At 40.7% G+C, this 22,915-nt stretch overlaps 1 protein-coding gene across 3 annotated transcripts in view; it reads right to left on the bottom strand.

Annotated features, from left to right (window-relative positions):
* Window positions 1-13,801: 13,801 nt before the first annotated feature.
* The window catches only part of LOC115207906 (sodium channel protein type 8 subunit alpha), a 120,001-nt gene continuing 110,887 nt past the window's right edge, over window positions 13,802-22,915 (bottom strand). For all 3 annotated transcript variants that reach the window (XM_029775464.1, XM_029775465.1, XM_029775463.1), the window contains 5 exons: window positions 22,284-22,337; window positions 21,963-22,100; window positions 20,113-20,217; window positions 19,626-19,896; window positions 13,802-19,247 (listed from right to left, as the gene is read on the bottom strand). In XM_029775464.1, the coding sequence (XP_029631324.1) occupies window positions 18,085-19,247; window positions 19,626-19,896; window positions 20,113-20,217; window positions 21,963-22,100; window positions 22,284-22,337 (1,731 nt within the window). In that variant the 3' untranslated portion in view covers window positions 13,802-18,084. The remainder of the gene's footprint in view (window positions 19,248-19,625; window positions 19,897-20,112; window positions 20,218-21,962; window positions 22,101-22,283; window positions 22,338-22,915) is intronic.

The following is a 22,915-nucleotide window of genomic DNA, read 5'->3' as shown; positions in this document are numbered from 1 at the left end:
AATCAGTCAGGTTTCAAGACTGGGCATTCAACTGAGACTGCTCTTCTCTGTGTCACGGAGGCTCTCCGCACTGCTAAAGCTAACTCTCTCTCCTCTGCTCTCATCCTTCTAGACCTATCTGCTGCCTTTGATACTGTGAACCATCAGATCCTCCTCTCCACCCTCTCCGAGCTGGGCATCTCCGGCGCGGCCCACGCTTGGATTGCGTCCTACCTGACAGGTCGCTCCTACCAGGTGGCGTGGCGAGAAGCTGTCTCCGCACCACGTGCTCTCACCACTGGTGTCCCCCAGGGCTCTGTTCTAGGCCCTCTCCTATTCTCGCTATACACCAAGTCACTTGGCTCTGTCATATCCTCACACGGTCTCTCCTATCATTGCTATGCAGACGACACACAATTAATCTTCTCCTTTCCCCCTTCTGACAACCAGGTGGCGAATCGCATCTCTGCATGTCTGGCAGACATATCAGTGTGGATGACGGATCACCACCTCAAGCTGAACCTCGGCAAGACGGAGCTGCTCTTCCTCCCGGGGAAGGACTGCCCGTTCCATGATCTCGCCATCACGGTTGACAACTCCCTTGTGTCCTCCTCCCAGAGTGCTAAGAACCTTGGCGTGATCCTGGACAACACCCTGTCGTTCTCCACTAACATCAAGGCGGTGACCCGATCCTGTAGGTTCATGCTCTACAACATTCGCAGAGTACGACCCTGCCTCACACAGGAAGCGGCGCAGGTCCTAATCCAGGCACTTGTCATCTCCCGTCTGGATTACTGCAACTCGCTGTTGGCTGGGCTCCCTGCCTGTGCCATCAAACCCCTACAACTCATCCAGAACGCCGCAGCCCGTCTGGTGTTCAACCTTCCCAAGTTCTCTCACGTCACCCCGCTCCTCCGCTCTCTCCACTGGCTTCCAGTTGAAGCTCGCATCCGCTACAAGACCATGGTGCTTGCCTACGGAGCTGTGAGGGGAACGGCACCTCCGTACCTTCAGGCTCTGATCAGGCCCTACACCCAAACAAGGGCACTGCGTTCATCCACCTCTGGCCTGCTCGCCTCCCTACCTCTGAGGAAGCACAGTTCCCGCTCAGCCCAGTCAAAACTGTTCGCCGCTCTGGCACCCCAATGGTGGAACAATCTCCCTCACGATGCCAGGACAGCGGAGTCAATCACCACCTTCCGGAGACACCTGAAACCCCACCTCTTTAAGGAATACCTGGGATAGGATAAAGTAATCCTTCTAACCCCCCCCTTTAAAGGATTTAGATGCACTATTGTAAAGTGTTTGTTCAACTGGATATTATAGGTGAATGCACCAATTTGTAAGTCGCTCTGGATAAGAGCGTCTGCTAAATGACTTAAATGTAAATGTAAATGTAAACAGTGAGAGACAGAATAACAACAAAAATATCCAGAAAAACGCATGTCAAAAATGTTATAAATTGATTTGCATTTTAATGAGGGAAATAAATACTTATGTCATGCAATAAAATGCAAATTAATTACTTAAAAATCATACAATGTGATTTTCTGGATTTTTGTTTTAGATTCCGTCTCTCACAGTTGAAGTGTACCTATGATAACAATTACAGACCTCTACATGCTTTGTAAGTAGGAAAACCTGCAAAATCGGCAGTGTATCAAATACTTGTTCTCCCCACTGTACATGCAAAAGCATAGATGCTGAAACATTTTTTTTTAAATCGACTTGCAATAGAGCATGTTGGGAAATAGGATAATGATGGGCGTGGTTTTGGTTTAACACTGGTTATTAACATCAGCATTGGGGTTCTTGAGTTGTTCATTTACACCAATGAGTGTTACAGAGTTAAATGAATGAACACTAAAAATGAAAAGTTATTAACTAAATGAGATCAACAATGTTTTAAAGTTATGATATGAATTAACTTTTGTCCCAGCATGCTCTACTGCAGGCATATTTTTGGAATTGTTTTTAATATCTGTGTTTTGAGTGATTTATTGATTCATCTTATGCTACACAAAGATAAATACCACACATTTTTCTAAACTAATCCAATAATTTAGTTAGATGTTTTGCACCCATTACTGAAATGGTTGTTCCAGTTTAAATACATTAGGCCTTAGATAGTCTTGTCATGTTGTTTCTAATCCTGGCAGTCATTATCATTGCTAGTGAATACAGTACATATGTCAGCTATTGGATATTCTAGTCTGGCTGGACTCCAATAGACATTACACATTACTTTGTAAACCAGCATAATATGTCTTGCAGAATTCTGGTTAATTTCCCAGAACCTTCAAGCTGATTCAACTCAAATCTGGACCCATTACAGGGACTGTTGGTTTGAATAATGACCACAAAATCACTTTAACTGTGCTCAAATATATTAAGTGCAATTGGTTTCTTCAAAGTAATGACAGCACACTGGGGTTTACAGTGTACAATTACCATTGCACTTAATTTATCTCACTACAGTCACTTCAAGTGAAAGCCGTTTATTTTATTTTGATACTTGGACGCCAATCTTCCTCACCACACCGCTTCCCTCACACTCAGCTCTTTTCCTTCTTGGTTGGTTCTAGCATAATAAATTTGACGCCATGTCAACTCAAAAACATAGATGCCGAAAAAACGGTTGTAAAAAACTATAAAGAGAGCGTGCTGGGAAAGAGGATAATGATAGGCATGGTTTTGGTTTAATGCTGGTTATTACAGTTTTTCTCAATTGTTTACACATAAAGACTAGTACTTGAGACACAATGACCACAACATGTAACTCATGCGCCAACCCCCTGAACCAATTCTGCTAAACTACAAGCACAATTCCTGCTTTACACTCAAATTACAGTTCTAAAAAACACTTTTTTCAAAACACTACACACAATTCTTTGCATTTGGCACAATTTTCATGCAGAAAATCTTTTGTTTTCACAATGAACACACTGCCATTCAAATATGCACACTGACTCATCACATGGGCAAACACCCGTCACACAGTTTTACAATTAGCAATCAGAGCTTTAGCATAAAAGGGCAACAGGTGAGCTCTTCTGTTTTGGAGCAATGGATGCCAACATTGGAAACAGAGGCAGAGCCAGAGGAGTGAGAGTGAGAGTGAGAGTGAGAGTAAGAGTAAGAGGAGGAGGAGGAGGAGGACGACGACGAGGAAGGCCAAGGTCCGTAATCTCTGATGAGATCCGAGCCACTTTGGTTGATCATGTGGTCAACCATGGTCTAACAATGAGGGAGGCTGGGCAAAGAGTCCAGCAAAATTTGAGTAGGTACACTGTAGCATCCATCATCCGGACATTCCAAAATGAGAATAGGTAACAAATCTACTCTCACTAGAAAATTGCAGTACTGCATATCAATACAGTACTCAATGAGTACAGTAGTACAGTATTGCCTGTGGACTGTTCTGTAGGACTGTAAAAATAAAGCATGTTTCAAGTATTTGGGAAATGTATTCCTACTTTGTATTTACAGTATTTTACTATTTGTTTGGCAGAACTGAAAGATTACCAACACAAGGTGGTCGGGAACGTGTTCTGTCTCCTGAACAGGAAACTGAAATCATGAACATGGTCCTAGAAAATAGCGCCATAACATTACGGCAAATACAAAGAAAAATAATAGAAAACAATGAGATATTTCAAAATATTGATAGGGTAAGCTTATCAACACTGGTCCGTGTCTTGCGCAGAAATAATCTCAGGATGAAGCAGGTCTACAGGGTGCCATTTGAACGCAATTCAGAAAGAGTCAAAGAATTGCAATATAACTATGTGCAAGTGAGTCCTATGCAATCCCACAATTGATGCATACTCTCAACACTGTATAAATTATACATATTTCAGTATTGTAATCATAATGATTGTGCTTCACAATAGTGACCACTCCATGTCTATTTCTGATATTGTCATGTGTGTTTCAGAGAGTCCTTGAGATAGAGGTGGCTGCAGTGGAGCACCAGTTCATCTTCATTGATGAGGTTGGATTCAACCTCACAAAAAGACGAAAGAGGGGAAGGAATATCATCGGCCAGCGTGCCATTGTTCAAGTCCCTGGCCAGCGCGGAGGGAACATCACAATGTGTGCAGCGATTACCCACCACGGCATCATCCATCACCATGCTACCCTTGGCCCCTACAACACCGCCCATCTGATCACATTCCTGGACACCCTACACAACACACTCATTCCACCAGACCAGGTAGATGGCCCAGAGCAGCTCAGGTACGTTGTCATTTGGGACAACGTAAGTTTCCACAGGGCTGCTCTGGTTCGTAACTGGTTCACTGCCCACCCACGCTTTTTAGTTGTTTATCTCCCTCCATATTCTCCATTCCTCAATACTATTGAGGAATTTTTTTCTGCCTGGAGATGGAAAGTGTATGACTGAAATCCACAAACGCGTATACCTCTTCTCCAAGCTATGGAAGACGCATGTGGAGATATAGCAGCTGATGCTTTTCATGGCTGGAATCGCCATGCTAGGCGATATTTCCCCCGCTGCTTGGCCAGGGAAAACATTGCTTGTGATGTGGATGAGGTGCTGTGGCCAGACCGCAACAGAACAGAGGATGCAGCATGTTTTTTGTTTTTTTTACTGTAACTGTATACATTAAATTCTTCTGTTTTGTATGTAGACCACTGTATGTGCAACTTTGTGTTGGTTGGGAATGGGATGTACACTGTGTACATTGTTTTTGTGGGAAAAATAAAATATATTTGTTACCATGTATTTGTGTGTTCTGAGTATAAAAACAATATTCTCAAATATTTTACAACACACTTATGTATGTACTGTCTGTAGTAATGGCAACACTGAACCAAAAAAAGGCCTTAGTCATTATGATGAATGGAGAAGAAGTGTTTTCCATTCATCATAGTGTTTTACATGGAGCACATCAGTGTTCAACTGGTTCTTATAAATGTCTATTCATATGATGGTTTGTGTGTGTCATTTGAAAACAAAATACCATTTTGATAAGAAATAACATTGTTTTGAATGTAAAGTTTCATTTTGCTGGAGAATTGAGGGGTTTTGCCCATTGTGTTGATTTTTGATTTGTGTGTAGAGTTCTGAGAATATGAGGCATGCTTTCAGAAAATGTGTGTAAACAATCGAGAAAAACTGTAACACCAACACTGTTTTTTTACACCAATGACTGTTAGTTTGACACAGAGTTAATTTAACACCAGAATCAACACTAGAAATGAAAATGTATTAACTAAACGAAATGTCACATCAACTCAATTTAAAACAATTATTATATTGATGAACTTTCTTCCCAGCATTCTCTACTGCAATTAGATTTTCAGCCATTGTTTTTATTTTCTGTGTTTTTGAGTGATTTATTGATGAATTTAGAGTTAAGATATCCAACAGTTGACATTTTTATTCACCCACAACCTGCATTCATAATGCGTGCCAGAATTAGAGACAAATTGAGAGACTAGCTAAGCCTTTTAAAATAGAACAACCATCCCTCTTTGTGTTTTAGAATAACAATAAAATTACAATACTGTTGTGTGACAAATACAAACAAGATTGATATGGTAACGGGTGCAAAAAAATCTAGCTAAAGGATTGGATTAGTTTAGAAAAATGTATGTTATGTATCTTTGTGTAGCATGAGATTATTCAATCACTCAAAGTACATGCAAAAAACACAAATATTAAAAACAATTCCAAACAAATCGACCAACAGTAGAGCACGCTGTGAAAAATGGCATTCGTTATCATAACTTAAAGCAGTGGTTCCCAATTCTTTTGAGGTACTGGACCCCTAAAACACTTTGACCTGCCTGAAGTACCCCCTCATGCATCTGCGACCGGCGTGATTCATAAATTTCACAAAAATATGTTTTTTCGCACCCAGTCATGTTTGGCAGACTTGTTTTCAATGTCAGGGAAGTAGGAATTGAACTGACTGTTGAGTTTAGATACATGTGAGCTTACTATTTGCACCATAGGAGCTCTGTCAACATCACCTGTAGAAAGGTAGGTGTCAAGCTGCTGGAAACAACTTATATCCCCATTTTCACATTTCCTCTCCCAGAGTTTAATATTCTTCATGAATCCACACACTTTTTCATACATGTTTAGAATGTGTGTGTCTTTACCTTGCATAGTTAGAATCAGGTTATTCAGTTTCCTGAACACGTCAGCAAGATAGGCAAGGCGGGTTTCCCAGTCTGTCCTCTAACAGAACCACAAGGGGGTGTGAGTGCTCAGACAGAAAATCACTTCTGCGCGCAGCTCAAAATGCCTCTTTAGCATTTCCCCTCTGGATAGCCAACCAACGTCAGTGTGAAGTAGTAGCTGCTGTTGCTCAGTCCTACTGTCATCACAGAGCCTTTCAAACAGTCGATAATTTAGAGGCCTGGACTGGATAAAGTGAATCACTTGCAATGCGTCATTCAAAACGTCATGTAATCAAGGACTCATTATCTTGCTGGCCAACGCCTCTCTGTGAATGATACAGTGGGATTTACCTTCTTTCTGTGGGCAATTCATAATTTCACTCTACCAGGTATTGATGCAGCACGATGCATGCACACAGGATTTCCAATCCAGATTGTGATCTGAGAAAAGCTTTGAATAACGTGAAACACATCCTCACATGTAGTTCTCCCCGTTAGCTTCTTGCAGAACAGAATGTGCTCATTAAATTCCTAAATGTTTCTGTATCGCACAAACACATCAGTTGATTCTCCAACTGCAGAGAAAATAGACCGGAATCATTATTTTTTCACCACTTGATCAACAATATCAACACCCATGTTATCCATCCTACGGCACACTGTGTCATTTGACAATGGAACAGTCTTCAGTTCATCAGCTGCTGTCTTGTCAATCATAGTTTCTGAGAGGATACCAGAAAAGGATCATGTGCACTTCAATGAAGTTCAATGCACATACACTGAAATTAAAGTAAAAAAGTAGGCCTATACATATAAAAATAACCAGATATTTTACACCAGTGACCTCAGTAAATGTTTTGCTGCCTATTAAGATTTAAATAACGTGAACATAGATTTTTTTGTAATATTTTTCCCAATATTTTTCCCTTCACTTTTTTTTAAAAAATCTTCCCATGTACCCCCTAGGGACTGCCCACTTACCCCTAGGGGTATGCATACCTCCTGTTGGGAAACACTGACTTAAAGGTCCTGAACAGTCATTCTGAAAAGTAATTTTCCTCTCATGGCTAAATACCAGGGAAGTTTGAAAAGACAGGCTGAGTGGGTCGGGAGCTTATATTCATGAGCTTGCATTGACTCACAGCTCTTTGAAATGCCTATGTCAAGCAACTTGGATGCAGTGTTGCAGTAAAAGCATCTCAAGCTAATTTTGTGATAGGGTAAAGCAAATAGGGTTAAGTGCATTGCTCAAGGGCACATCAGCAGATTTTTCACCTAGTTGGCTCAGGATTCTTACCAGCGACTTCTCGGCCCAAAGCTATTAACCGCTAGGCTACCTGCCACCTCTGTGACATTAGCATGTTTCTTTTATTTATTTATTTAACTAGGCAAGTCAGTTAAGAACAAATTCTTATTGACAATGACAGCCTGCCGGGGAATAGTGGGTAAACTGCCTTGTTCAGGGGCAGAACAACAGATTTGTACCTTGTCAGCTCAGGGATTCGATCCAGAAACCTTTCGATTACTCTAACCACTAGGCTACCTGCTGCCCCGGTATTTCTGTGTGATACCAACTCCTCCCTGTATCCCTGTGATGTCATATCCCTGTGATGTCAACGCCTCTGTGACAAACATGTCCCAGAGAAATCGTCATGTTTCTGACATGGCATAGCAAGCGCACCTGATACAGAGTTCTCAGTGACATCAGCACAGCTTGTGAGCACATCAAAGCAAATCCCCCAAAAATCTAACTTACAAAAACGTTTTTTTTTAATGCACAGCACATCTGCTCTCTAAACCACAATTTGTGCATTTCAGTGCAGTGGAGAACCTTATGGGGCTCTGGAAACAACATAGGGTGGGAGAGTGATGGACAGAGAAACTAGAAGCAATTCAATAGTGTTGAATGCTTAGTATTCATGGGTGAATACTTAGCCTAGCTAGCCAGTAACTAGCTAACATCAGAGACAGATGAAATGGGAAACATATAAGTATCTTTGCCAAAGATGAATAGGGCAACATTTTATTTATATTTGCTGACACCATACTGTCACATTTTGGCACCAGTAGTAGCTATCTAGCTATATAAACCATGCCCCTCTGCAAACACACCTTCTTCGATATTGGTTACAAGGCGGTACTTATTTGCCATCATGATAACATTGGTGTTTTTCATCATCTGACAGTTGATTGCATTCGATTTGGAACCGGTCTACCTCTCGGGCGTGAGCCAGGTGCACTGTTCAAAGCCCACCGCGAAGTTTGCGCCAAACAAAAGTGACGTTATTAACCATGTGTAGTAATTGGTAAGATGGGTTTTCCCATGCAAATGAGATTTACTTAAAATGTTGTATGGTTCTGGACATGGGGGAGGGGACCAGTAACTTTATGATCAAACTTTATCAATGTAGAAGCTAAAGCCATTTTTCTTACTTTGGTCACCATACTTTCATCTGGTTTCCTTCAAATATCATAGAATTTCATGCAAAACATTATTTGGGCTTTTCATGACCTAAAAAATAGAGTTGATGGGACTTTTCGTTTAGTTTTTAGTCAGTACCACATAAACATTTTAAGTAATAATGACTTTCATTGAGTTTGAGTTCAACTTACTAGAAGTATTTCAGTAAGGTAACACCGGCCAATTTTCTGTGAAGGTCGTTAAGCCTATTTCAATCCACTCCAGACCAGTGCTGGTCTCTATGATGCCGGGTACTCGAAAGAGAATAAAAAATTCACATTACGAATTCTCGGTTGAGGTTTTGATAAGGTGAGCAGTCATGTCACAATAAAACCCATCATATTAAAGGCCTTGAGTCCATAGCTAACTAACTAGCTAAATAAGATGAACTCTGGCAAACAACCTATTTCTTGCTGCTCCCGTGACGTCTGGTAGGCATATTGTAAATGTACACGCACAAGGTTAGCTAGCTAGCTAACTTGTTAGTTAAAGTTGCAATATGTACCTTTTGGGCAACCAGACCAAATTCACATATAAATGTGTGTTATAGATCTGTCATTCTCAATGAAAGCAAGTTTAAGAAGCGCTAGATCTGTTCAATGGGCACTATTTCTATGCTTCCCGTTCTTAAGTTTCGATTTGGCATCTTTTACTTTCGGTTTTGTACACCAGCTTCAAAACAGCTGACTGAAAGTACAATATTTTGGGTTATGGAAAATATATTTCACAGCGGTTAAGATGGTACAATGATTCTCTATACCATACTTATTTGTTTAGTGACATAAACTGAAATTAGTTGCTGCCTTTGCTGCCCCAAACTTTGTTTAAACTCAGTCTATCTATTGCTCTATACAATCCATATCGCGGAAATGCAGCGTTACAGCGTGATTGAAATTTAAAGGCAATGTTCCCATGTTAGTGGAGACTGCATTCAGGGGAAACCCTGCAGAATAGGAAATTAGCTTTGCATTTCTATCTCGCTGTTTGTAATGCTTCAGCGATACAGATTGAATAGAGCCCCTAGTTACTAGAGGTTGATGAGTGTGAGAACAACCTGAGTGCAAAACAAGTTCAAATAGAGGTAGTTAGCTACTTTCAATTCAACTCATCAGTTTGTTTGAGTTGACTCTTGGCTGGTGGCAAATCGACTGTCATTCATTGTGTTTGTGTTGTGAACATTATTTAGCAGTTCTCAAGTTCGCCGCTTGAGGGTGCTGCAAACTGATTTTGGAGCAATGGGATCTTTTTTCTTCAGGAAAGCCATATTCTGTTATAGTGCACCTCTACCCTCTGGCTGATTCCTATATACACACTTCAACCTGTTAAGCTAACTATAACCTATTTATGAACCAACACCAGGATTTCTCTCTCTCAGTTACAGTATGTGTAACCTTTTCATAATGGGCTTCCTTTAGATGTGAAAATCAAAGGCTCCCCTGCCTCCTCTTTACTCTCTCCCCCCATCCCTTCTACCTTCCCTTCAACTGCTTTTGCTTTCAGGGGACTAGTATGGGAGTTGAGAGAGGTGGGTTGTGTAAGGCTCAGCTGTGCTAGCCTCCACCCATTTAAAGCGATTGAGCTAATGTTCTGCCTCATTAAAGCCCACACTGAGTCCTCAGAGGGAGAACCCACCCTGCCTAGCAGGTCATGCTGAATTGTATGTGGCATAGAACGTGCTCACCATCCCATTGAGGGAGGAGACATGTCACTGACTGCCTTCATTAATCTTTGCATCTACAAAACAAAGGCGGCATCTCAAACTGCACCCTATTCCCTACACCAAAAAAAATGCTGGGTTTAAAACAACCCAATTTAGGTTTTTTGGTAACCCAGCAATAGGTAAATATTGTACAGACCACATGCTGAGTTATTTTGGGTTGCGTGGTTTGTTGGGATTACCCAAACATAGGTTAATTTAACCATCAGCTGGGTCTTTCTGAATGTTTGACACCGTAGCAAAAGTACACTTCCTCAAAATAATCTGAGATAATTCATTTGGATCTTTTTTGGAGGCGTTTTGGTGGAAATTGTACAGTTTCGTAAGATGTTTGGTGCAGTATTTCTTAAGTGAAAAAATGTGCAAGAAAACGAGTCATCTGTCGTTGAATGACAACAAACACTTAATTGAAGAATCCCTACTATTGACTTATCACTGACGAAGGGGCGTAGTCTTCAGCTACCGAACTTCGACTAGCCTCAAGAAAAAAATGTGTTTGCTCGAACAGCCGGGAAAAAAACTGCCGAACGCTCCCGAACACCAAAACTAACAAAAATAACCCAGCAGTTTTAAAGAAAACAACCCAACTAAGTGAACCAATGACTTCTTTGGCTCTGGTCAAAAGTAGGGCACTATATAGGGGATTGAGTACCATTTAGGGGATTGAGTACCATCGACACACACATGTGCATGCACTCATCCTTCTGCCCCCGCTACAGAATATTGTTTAATTTTGTGATTTATAGGCCCTCGATCTCTTAACTCCCGACCCTCCCCAATCCACCCCAGCTGCTGGTTGGGTTTTCTATTTAATAAAAGAATGGAAGACAAGAAGAGATGGATGGGGGAGTGGAGAAAGATAGGGAGGGGGAAACGGTCACAGAGGTGAATAAATACCACTATTATACACCTGGCATGTTAAACTAGCATTATATATATATATATATACACAGTGAGGGAAAAAAGTCTTTGATCCCCTGCTGATTTTGTACATTTGCCCACTGACAAAGAAATGATCAATCTATAATTTTAATGGTAGGTTTATTTGAACAGTGAGAGACAGAATAACACAAAAATCCAGAAAAATGCATGTCAAAAATGTTATAAATTGATTTGCATTTTAATGAGGGAAATAAGTATTTGACCCCTCTGCAAAACATGACTCAGTACTTGGTGGCAAAACCCTTGTTGGCAATCACAGAGGTCAGACGTTTCTTGTAGTTGGCCACCAGGTTTGCACACATGTCAGGAGGGATTTTGTCCCACTCCTCTTTGCAGATCTTCTCCAAGTCATTAAGGTTTCAAGGCTGACGTTTGGCAACTCGAACCTTGAGCTCCATCCACAGGTTTTCTATGGGATTAAGGTCTGGAGACTGGCTAGGCCACTCCAGGACCTTAATGTGCTTCTTCTTGAGCCACTCCTTTGTTGCCTTGGCCGTGTGTTTTGGGTCATTGTCATGCTGGAATACCCATCCACGACCCATTTTCAATGCCCTGGCTGAGGGAAGGAGACTCTCACCCAAGATTTTACAGTACATGGCCCCGTCCATCGTCCCTTTGATGCGGTGAAGTTGTCCTGTCACCTTAGCAGAAAAACACCCCCAAAGCATAATGTTTCCACCTCCATGTTTGACGGTGGGGATGGTGTTCTTGGGGTCATAGGCAGCATTCCTCCTCCTCCAAACACGGCGAGTTGAGTTGATGCCAAAGAGCTCCATTTTGGTCTCATCTGACCACAACACTTTCACCCAGTTGTCCTCTGAATCATTCAGATGTTCATTGGCAAACTTCAGACGGGCATGTATATGTGCTTTCTTGAGCAAGGGGACCTTGCGGGCACTGCAGGATTTCAGTCCTTCACGGCGTAATGTGTTACCAATTGTTTTCTTGGTGACTATGGTACCAGCTGCCTTGAGATCATTGACAAGATCCTCCCGTGTAGTTCTGGGCTGATTCCTCACCGTTCTCATGATCATTGCAACTCCACGAGGTGAGATCTTGCATGGAGCCCCAGGCCGAGGGAGATTGACAGTTCTTTTGTGTTTCTTCCATTTGCAAATAATCGCACCAACTGTTGTCACCTTCTCACCAAGCTGCTTGGCGATGGTCTTGTAGCCCATTCCAGCCTTGTGTAGGTCTACAATCTTGTCCCTGACATCCTTGGAGAGCTCTTTGTTCTTGGCCATGGTGGAGAGTTTGAAATCTGATTGATTGATTGCTTCTGTGGACAGATGTCTTTTATACAGGTAACAAGCTGAGATTAGGAGCACTCCCTTTAAGAGTGTGCTCCTAATCTCAGCTCGTTACCTGTATAAAAGACACCTGGGAGCCAGAAATCGTTCTGATTGAGAGGGGGTCAAATACTTATTTCCCTCATTAAAATGCAAATTAATTTATAACATTTTTGACATGCGTTTTTCTGGATTTTTTGTTGTTGTTATTCTGTCTCGCACTGTTCAAATAAACCTACCATTAAAATTATAGACTGATAATTTCTTTGTCAGTGGGCAAACGTACAAAATCAGCAGGGGACCAAATACTTTTTTCCCTCACTGTATATATTATATCTATTACGAAATGTATCTGTTTGTGAGTATTGTTTACTATTACTGTAGTTTAGATATTCCCAGGTATTTTTTACATTGAAATACATAGCCTACATTGGTCACATGAATAAATTCCAACATCTCCCCTCTCTCCGTCTTCCTACTTCTCATGTACTTTTTCTCTCTTACTTCCTACCCCCTCCCCCTGTGTGCAGTAGGCTGTGGGAGTGGGAGCGGGAGCGAGGGAGGTATACAGACGTTTATTGAGAACAGGCTTCTGCTGACTCAGCCCAGGCCACTGCATTCGTCTATCTGCACTGCAGTGCCGTTTTTACCCCCGCCCTCTTTACTTCCCTCTCCTCACTCATTCAGTGGGCTACTTTAAAACACACACACACACACACACCCTCATCTCAGTTCACACTACTTCACCACACAGCACACCACACATGCTGTGCTACTTGAGGTACTTTCCTTTTAATAAAGGTATGGCCAGTTAGTGATTATATTCTTACAGACAAGATCCACCACTGACCTTGCTGAGATATCAGATTCAAATGACTAGGCTTTACACCTGTTGTCTACGAAGCATGTGAGAAGTAACATTTGATTTGATTTTACTTCATACCCAGCTCTTACTTTGCAGCTCAACATTCAATACAGTGATATTACTTTAAAGGCCCAGTGCAGTCAAAATCATGATTTTCTTGTGTTTTATATATATTTCCACACTATGAGTTTGGAATAATACAGTGATTTTTTTCTTCTCAATTTTAAGTGAAAACAACCACAACAAAGTACTTTAATTCTTCCCCAGAAATGATTTGATATTGAGATATAAACAGCTGCATTGGCCCTTTAAAGTCTGTGATGAAAAGTTTCCCCCCTATGTAAAATAAATTATATTTAATTATATTCTAGAAAAAAAGACACCACTATGAAGCATAACTGGAAGGCTGCTTTATTGTTTGGGAATAGATTCGTGCTCAAATGAAGACAATCTTTCACTGATTCTCACTTAAAGTCCCAAGTGATTGTGCAACACACGGTCCTTTCTCTGACTGTATTAGTGGCAAGAGATAACAACAGTCAAAAAGCTTTTTAAAAGAAATTCAGCAAAAAATACAAAATAAAAGATCTCAGTCATGCTAAAAAATAAAGGCTACATAAATAAATTCATAAATCCACATCAGAATTGAACCAAAGTCTAAAACAGAAGGCAAGCTCTCTCACCAACTAAATGATCATTGAACAGAATACAGAGAGAGCATTTGTACTAGATGACTCTATATGATGTTAATTCAGTTGATCTAGTCTAGGTGATGTTGTTTCCGAGTTTATTGGTTATTTTTGAATATTTTTGGCAATCCATGGTTTTCGTCGTGCTTCATTTTGATTCGCTAAACCCATGGGTTTGGAGATATCCTCTTTAAAAATAAATCATTAAAGTCTAAATAGGCAGCTAAAAGGCACATGCCATTAAGAGATATTGCACCAAGAAACAAACACAGACAACAAAGACAATAAAACTTGAAATGATCAGATACATCGTTAAGAAAATAACAACCAAATGAAATGTTAAATCCAAACTGCACTGGTGTGTGTTTAGGGTGAACATGGAGGAAGGTCAGTGCTAAAACGAGCAAAAGGCTGTCACACTAGGCGACCTGAGGCTCAGGATACTGGGGCATACTGACCGGCCAGCACCAGCTTGTCTCAGGATAGACAGTATGTGTGTACAGTACAGTACGTATGTGTATGTGTGTTTATATTCAGTGGGAAGAGATAGATGAAGTTGTGGGCAAGACATCTTCACACATGTACAAAAGGGTGTGCTGGTAGTGCTATCCTCTCACCAACGCAGGCTACACAATCCTCAGCAAGCAGCCAGTACAATACCATGCATTGTATGCTGGTCCCCAGTATAATGAGATCCTGGGCAGGCCAGAGTTTTGGTCATTCACTGAACATATTGCACACAAAAATTAAATGTGAGCTATTACAGTCTGTGGTACTGCATTGTCCTTAATACAAGGAGTGGAAGAGAGAATTGAGCACATAGTTCTAATATATATATATATATATATATATATATATATATATATATATATATATATGTAGTATAGCTCTATATATGTATTGATTTATATATAGATTTTCACATAGTTTTTGCTACTTAATATCAATTTGTTATGTTACCTCCTTCTTTAATGTGAAAAGTGACTCCAAAAATCTACTCCATCTTACAAATGTGTCACAGTCTAACAAGTGTGACAAAGTGTGTCAGCTGGAATCCATTCTATTTATGGGTATTCATATTTCTTATTAGATTAATAGCAGTCATTTTGTAAGTATTTCTTTATTCACAAAAAAACGCCGCATGCATGCACGCATAAAATAAAATGATATATTACATTATTTATAGTCTATTAAAAGGTTCATTCGTTACTTTTCAGCAATTTGTGCCATTTACAACATAGCCTGAACTGTAGACATATTTTTTTATATATTTTTTTCAAATGGATGTATGTAATATTTTTTATTTGTTCTGTTTACACATCTATACATGTATATCCTTGATGGGCATGGAGAAAAATGGAAGGCAGCAGCTTTTATGCTTATCATTCAGAGTTTTATTTGGTTCAAGTTAACACCCACAATGATTTTGGAGATCTCATGCAGCAACTGGACTATAGAACTTGAGAAGGGGATTTATTCATTAACAGGAAGTGATATCACTGCACACCAGAAAGTGCAAAAGCTTGGGTGTAGTACCTTTAGTATTTTATTAGGATCCCCATTAGCTGTTGCCAAGGCAGCAGTGACTCTTCCTGGGGTCTGCTCTGTTCATTATTTGGTATTTGTTACACGGTATGCTTTCTACGTAAGTGGAGTGAACGGCTGATGAGGGGTTTTGGAGCACATTTTTCACAAATATTGTATTATGGGGCTACTCTCCATTGTTCACATACTGTTTGCCTCTGACAGAACTTAGTGTGCTGCTCAAACAAACAAATCCATATTACGTCTCATGACATCTCCTCACAGTGTTTCCTAAGTACCTCTGATTGCTATTGGGGTGAGCAGTATTATTGTTATATTTTATTCAGACCTGACCTAAGTCCAAAGCTACACAACCACAAATATAATCCGCTACCTATACAAACGCTGCCCTTCCAAGCGAGCAAAATGTTGCCGTTTCAAAGAGATGCTTCTTGCCCTATATTTCTAAATGTTTTTTTAAGGAAGCTCGAATGGCTGCCCGAGCTATTGCCAAGCGAGACCATTGTCCAACAGTGTGGCATAATATCACACAAAATCACAGGAAAATGCGTTTTCATAAATACTCTCATCATCACATTCACTTGCAATTAGTTGCAGAGCTCATTATAACACATCTGTAATATCTCCTGAGATAAAGGGGTGAACTCTTCAAGCATTGCGTATATTTCTAGGGTCTCTCCGTCTAACAATGACAGCGAAGAACAGAATAGGCAGCAGGGGGCACTGTTCACCCACTCCCATTCCAAGGACAAAGGGTGACAATGAGTAACAAGGCAGGTCTCTTTGGCTTCTCCTCGTATAATTAACCCTATACACCAATTTCTATTTCTCTCTAATTTCCTAGCCCAATATTAACTCCCTCATAGTTATGGCTGAAAATACATGTTAAAATTATATAGACTAGTAAACCATCACAACATGTACAAATGAATTAGCGCATGGTAAAGAAATAAAACACAGCAGTTATTGGAAACAGAAATACAACATTCTTTCCTCACTCAAACCTTGTAGAACAGTCTAAATTGGCCTTTTGAGAAAAAATCTGAAATCAAAACTAGCTTGCTACTACACCTGTCAATTCCCTACCAACGTAGACACTCCCACAATGCCCTCGTCCAACACAAACACAAAGGCAGATGGCATGGTCAATTAGGTAAGTGATATTGCTGCATACAAATTATAAATATAAGCTTTTTAAGATTTACATTATCATTTTTTTCTCTTAAAACAATCCACCAAATACACTCAATGATGCACAGACATCCAATCTCATCTCTTCTGCATCCCATAGCAGCAATACAATTAGTTTGCATTTCTCCTAATAAAATCCACAATGTTGGTATTCATTAGACACAAAGTTTCTCATCATAATACTAATGATTTACTTCTAACTTTGAATTTTTGACAGTGGACAACCTCAAACCTATAATCGAGCCACTGTTGTGGTCTGAGTATTAGTGTCTTGTGGACTATGATTATTCATGCAAGATTTCTGATCAAAACATGCCATCATGCAAGTAATTACTATGCACTGAACAAGCACAATTATTTATGTATTTGTTTGGAAATCTGACTGAGTAAATGTAAGCCCTTGGCCCAAGATGACTCCTTAATAAACAGCCCCTTTACCAATCGATGTGAAAGCCCATGTAGAAAAAGCCTTTTGATGTGGATATAACAAAGATAGAATGAGAAGAAGAGTTAAGTGAAAATGTTTGTTGTTTTTGTTTTGTACCTTTTTGCTTTTTTTGCCACTCAAATTATGTGGAGATACAAGTATATTCAGCATTAACAAACCAAATAAAAAAAACCTTACATTAGGCTACTCTGGGTCTTTGTTTTTCTCTTCTCAGCCGTTCTTCTGTTTGTTCATACAGAGTGATAATGTCCATAAATGTCCTCCATGAATGTCTAAATTAAATGATACAGAGGCCCTTCTGGCTGCTTTTGGAAGATGATTCTTCAAATCAAGCAGTATTTCCATGTTTTTCCTGCATAGCACTGTATTTCCATGGGAATCCATTGCTGGCGGGAATCCCACACATGAAATCCCTTATCAGCGTTTCTCATTCATTCCTCTTAGTTAAGAGTTCTGTTCCTTATGTGTAGTCCACTATCTGCCCTTTTGCAAACAAAGACATTTCTTCCATATTTTGTCTGTTTTTCATTCCCTTTTGTTAAGATCAGTAGTCTAGATGCAACAATGTCAGACAGTATGCTTTTTAGTTTAAATCAAGTTCAAGTGTCTTCAAGCTGTAAGAGACTGAGCTCCTTCCCTCTGCATCAATAGTATGAAGTCTGTAAACAAAATTATTAATATTATTATTTATCTTACTTGCAAATGAAATAATCTGTACATCTGTGGATTAGATGGTTTCCTCTCGCTTTGCTTGAAGTTATATTATTATAATAATTATTACTGTTATTATTATTATTACGATATTCTAACACTTAGATTCCCTGACGGCTTTTTGGTTTCTGGCCTCTTTCTTCCCACCCTTTCCTTCGTTCTCATCCTGTTTTTCCTTGTCAGGTTTGGTTACACTGTCATAGGAGGGGAGAGAGGCAGTAGAGGGCGTGCCCTCCTTCTTTTCCTTTTCTGGATTCGTCCCCCCATTCTTCACATTATTGTTACTGGCAGGTCTGCGCTTGCGTTTGAAGCCGCGTCTAGCCAGGTAGTTTCGGTAGGCCTGCTGGATGATTTTGGCCGACACGTCCTCCTGCTTGCGCCTCAGAGTAGTAGTAATAGGCTCATAAGACACTTTGGATGGGTTCGCCGCAATAAAGCGTTGTTCCATTTGATCCCTTAGCATGTCCAGCTCTCCGGTATCACCTAGTACCCGTTTGGTGAATGCAAACAGAATGTCGAGGCAGTGGATCCGGTCCCCGCTCACCATGGGCAAGTCCATGGAGATCAGCTCAATGGTGTTGGGCTTTGGAACACGGAGCGGGTGCTCGAGGTAGTCTGCAAAGTCTCCAAGCTTGCCATAGGTGATGAACTGCGAGGCATCTGGGTCGAACTTCTCCCATATTTCGTAGAAGGTCGTGAAGTCGTCTTCGCTGAGCGGGTCGGCACTTTCTTCAGTCGCAACGCCGAAGTTCTCAAGGATGATGGCAATGTACATGTTGACCACTATTAGGAAGGAGACGATAATATACATGACAAAAAAGAAAATCCCTACCGAGGGGTTGCCGCAGTCACCTGTATTTGGTGCACCTGGGTTCTCCAGTTGTGGGTCACAGTCTGGGGGGTAGTTGAGGATGGGTAACAACAAACCGTCCCAGCCGGCAGATGTGGTGATCATAAACAGGCAGATCATGCTGTTGCCAAATGTCTCAAAGTTGTACATGTCGTCGATTCCTGCCCCATGCTTGACATAGCCAAAGTTAGACATGCCAAAGATAGAGAAGATGAACATAACCAGGAAGAGTAACAACCCGATGTTGAACAGGGCAGGAAGTGACATCATCAGCGCAAACAGTAAAGTCCGAATGCCCTTGGCCCCTTTGATCAGACGCAGGATTCTGCCAATTCGGGCCAGTCGGATCACCCTGAAGAGGGTTGGAGAGACAAAGTACTTCTCAATGATATCTGCGAGGAACATGCCTGGATAGAGAAGCACACAGAGAAAGAAGAGGATAAGGAGAAATGTATGATTGTTGATATGTTCTGCAATCTTTTTAGTGTGTTTCCTTAAAACCATAACATTCTGTCATACATTATTTTTCTAATAATAATAATACAAACTGTCCTGTGCCTGGTGGGCCACGAGGGGGAGATGTTAACACATGATCTCACTTTCCCAGGCCTCAAATTTCATAATAATGTGATACTTCTAGACAGATGATTTTTGATAGAAAATAGAGCAACCCATTTCTAGTACTTTGAATTAAAACAGCAATTCAGGTTCTAGCACTCAAATACCAGGCATATAAGAAAATAGGCAACTGCATGTAGGAGGAAAGGGATGAAATCACTACTGACCAACAATTGAGAGAATGACCACGACCACGTCAAAGATGTTCCACCCAATGGTGAAGTAGTAGTGGCGAAGAGCAAAGAGCTTTAACACAAACTCAGTAGTAAAAATAACAATGAAGACAAAGTTGACCCAATAGAGGATATTGTCAGTTTCTTCTGACTGATCGTCCGTCTCCACCATCATGGTCACCATGTTGAGGCAGATCAACATCATAATAGATATATCAAACACCTGCTGCGTCACGAAGTCAAATACCAGGCCCTGAAAGTTATTCTGAGAGAAAATAGAGAAAATAATGGAAGATGGATAAAGAAACGTTAGTAGATTTAACAAATTAAAGCGAGGCACATTTGGTAAGGGGATATTCTGGAAGGTCTGTTTGTTAGTAAAGTTTTGTTTTCAACATGTCTTTTGAATGTTACTTTACTGAGAAAACGCCTAATTTACGCCTCCCCCAAAGTAGCCCTTGGGTAAAAGGAAGAGACTCACCAATGGTCTTGGTATAGGTTTTTGTGGTTTTTTTGAGCCAAGTTTTTTCATGGCAGTGTGGTATTTCTTTTGCTCCTCTGTCATGAATATATCCTGACCTCCAAAGTAAAGGGACACAAGAAAACATCTGGTTACAACCTTCTTGAGCCAAATAATGTGGGAACTTGTTCTTAACCTATACTGAACAAAAATATAACTGCAACATGTAAAGTGTTGGTCCCATGTTTCATGAGCTGAAATAAAATATCCCCGAAATGTTCCATAAGCACAAAAAGCTTATTTCTCCCAAATTTTGTATACAAATTTGTTTACATCCCCATTAGTGAGCATTTCTCCTTTGCCAAGATAATCCATTCACCTGACAGGTGTGGCATATCAAGAAGCTGATTAAACAGCATGATCATTACGCTGATGCATTTTGTGCTGAGGATAATAAAAGGCCACTCTAAAATGTGCAGTTTTGTCACACAACGCCACAGATGTTTCAAGTTTTGAGGGAGCGCGCAATTGGCATGGTGACTGCAGGAATGTCCACCAGAGCTGTTGCCAGATAATTGAATGTTAATTTCTCTACCATAAGCCGCTTCCAATTTCGTTTTAGAGAATTTAGCAGTACGTCCAACCGGCCTCACAACCCAGGCCCCGTGTATGGTGTCATTTTCGAAAGCGTTTTGCTGATATCAACATTGTGAACAGAGTGCCTAATGGCGGAGGTGGGGATATGGTATGGGCAGGCATAAGCTACCGACAACAAACTCAATTGCATTTTATCAATGGCAGTTTGAATGCACAGATATACCGTGATGAAATCCTGCGCCCATTGGGAGGCCCATTTTTTTAAAGGTATCTGTGACCAACATATGCATATCTGTGAAATCCATAGATTTGGGCCTAATGAGTTTATTTCAAATGACTGATTTCCTCTCTTTGAAATGGTTGCATTTATATTTATATTTTTGTTCAGTATAGTTTTATCTTATTAACAGGTCCAAGGAATTTTCTTGCTCACACATAATATGCACATACATTTATGCACACCCACACACATAGTATGCAATCAAATCAAATCAAATTTTATTGGTCACATACATATGGTTAGCAGATGTTAATGCGAGTGTATCGAAATGCTTATGAAAAAGCACTGCTGCTACTCTGTTTATCTTATATCCTATTGCCTAGTCCCCTTACATAATCTACCGCCATCACTCCAGTATTCCTGCACATTATAAATATAGTATTGGAACTGACTTTTGAAAAATATTTCCTGTATATAGTATGCTTACTTACGTATTTCATATTTCTTTATAGCCTTTTTTTCTCCCCAATTTCGTGGTATCCAATTGGTAGTTACAGTCTTGTCTCATCGCTGCAACTCCCGTACGGACTAGGGAGAGGCAACAGTCAAGAGCTGTGCATCCTCCGAAACACAACCCAACCAAGCCACACTGCCTGCTTAACCCAGAAGCCAGACACACCAATGTGTCGGAAGAAACACCGTACACCTGGCGACCATGTCAGCGTGCATGCGCCCGGCCCGCCACAGGAGTCGCTAGAGCGCGATGGAACAAGGACATCCCTGCTGGCCAAACCCTCCCCGTACGACGCTGGGCCAATTGTGCACAGCCCCATGGGTCTCTCGGTCGCGGCTGGCTGCGACAGAGCCTGGATCGAACCAGGATCTCTAGTGGCACAGCCTTAGACCACTGCACCACTTATTTCATGTGTTTTTTTCTAGTAATACATTGTTATTGATTATTGCATTGTTGGGTTTTGAGTTTGCAAGGAAGGCATTTCACTGTACTTGTGCATGTGACATTAAAAGTTGAAACTTGAATAAAAAGAGGTCTTATCTTTTTCTTTTGCTGGTTAAAGTTGTCAATGATGACACCAATGAAGAGATTGAGGGTAAAGAAAGAGCCAAAGATGATGAAGGCAACAAAGTAGATATACATGTAGATGTTGTCTTCATAGATCGGCTGATCCTCCACCTACAGAGAAGAGGAAAAACACATTCAAGCTCCAAACTCTCCCTCATTACATTCCCCTTTGTGGGTTCAAAAGTCCCTTTCCAAACAAGTTAGTATTAGTAGGTTCTTCTGGAACATGTTACATCTGTTCACACAATACCAACCACCAAACAAAAGGGAGACAAATGTCAAGTGTAGGCTTACCTTCCGAGAATCAATGGCAGCATACATTATGTCCATCCAGCCTTTAAACGTGGCCTGTGAGAAAGGGGATATATAGAGTTGTGAGAAAAAGGGGGAAAGAAAAGTGGCGAAGAAGAATTAAGAATAAGCAGAAATAGAGGAAATTAGGATGAGGTATTGAAAAGGAAGGAGGAAAATTACAAGATGAAGGACATAGAGGTACAGTAGGAAGCCATTGACTGAAAAATATGATTATTGACTTCTGCAGTCTAACTACCGTTCAACTTTGACCTTCTCCAAAGTAGGAGGGGCAAGGGATCAAAGGAGTGAAAAGTCAGAACATCAATAGTGTCATGACGCTAGCCCTCTAGCAGAGATGTGAACCCCTCCCCCCCTCCTGTTAGGAAGGGGCAGTTTTATGACTTTAACACCCAGTCATAAATTCTGTGCAGAGACACTTCTCTCCCTGACCATGCAGTATGGAGGGAGAGAGAGTTTCACAGTAAGACAAAGGGACTCTCCCGCCCAATTCTACTACATCCCAGAATTTGAGAATTGAACAATATTCCTATTTTGGAGAATGTGTAAACGGTTGGTGGAGAAGCCAGCTACGACCCTGTCCGTTTTGTTTCATGTTTGTGACCTCATGAAAG

This window comes from Salmo trutta, chromosome 14, assembly GCF_901001165.1.
Source record: "Salmo trutta chromosome 14, fSalTru1.1, whole genome shotgun sequence".
In the NCBI taxonomy this organism is placed as follows: domain Eukaryota; kingdom Metazoa; phylum Chordata; class Actinopteri; order Salmoniformes; family Salmonidae; genus Salmo; species Salmo trutta.
Note: the sequence above shows the minus strand (reverse complement) of the source record. Positions and strands in the feature narration are given on the sequence as shown.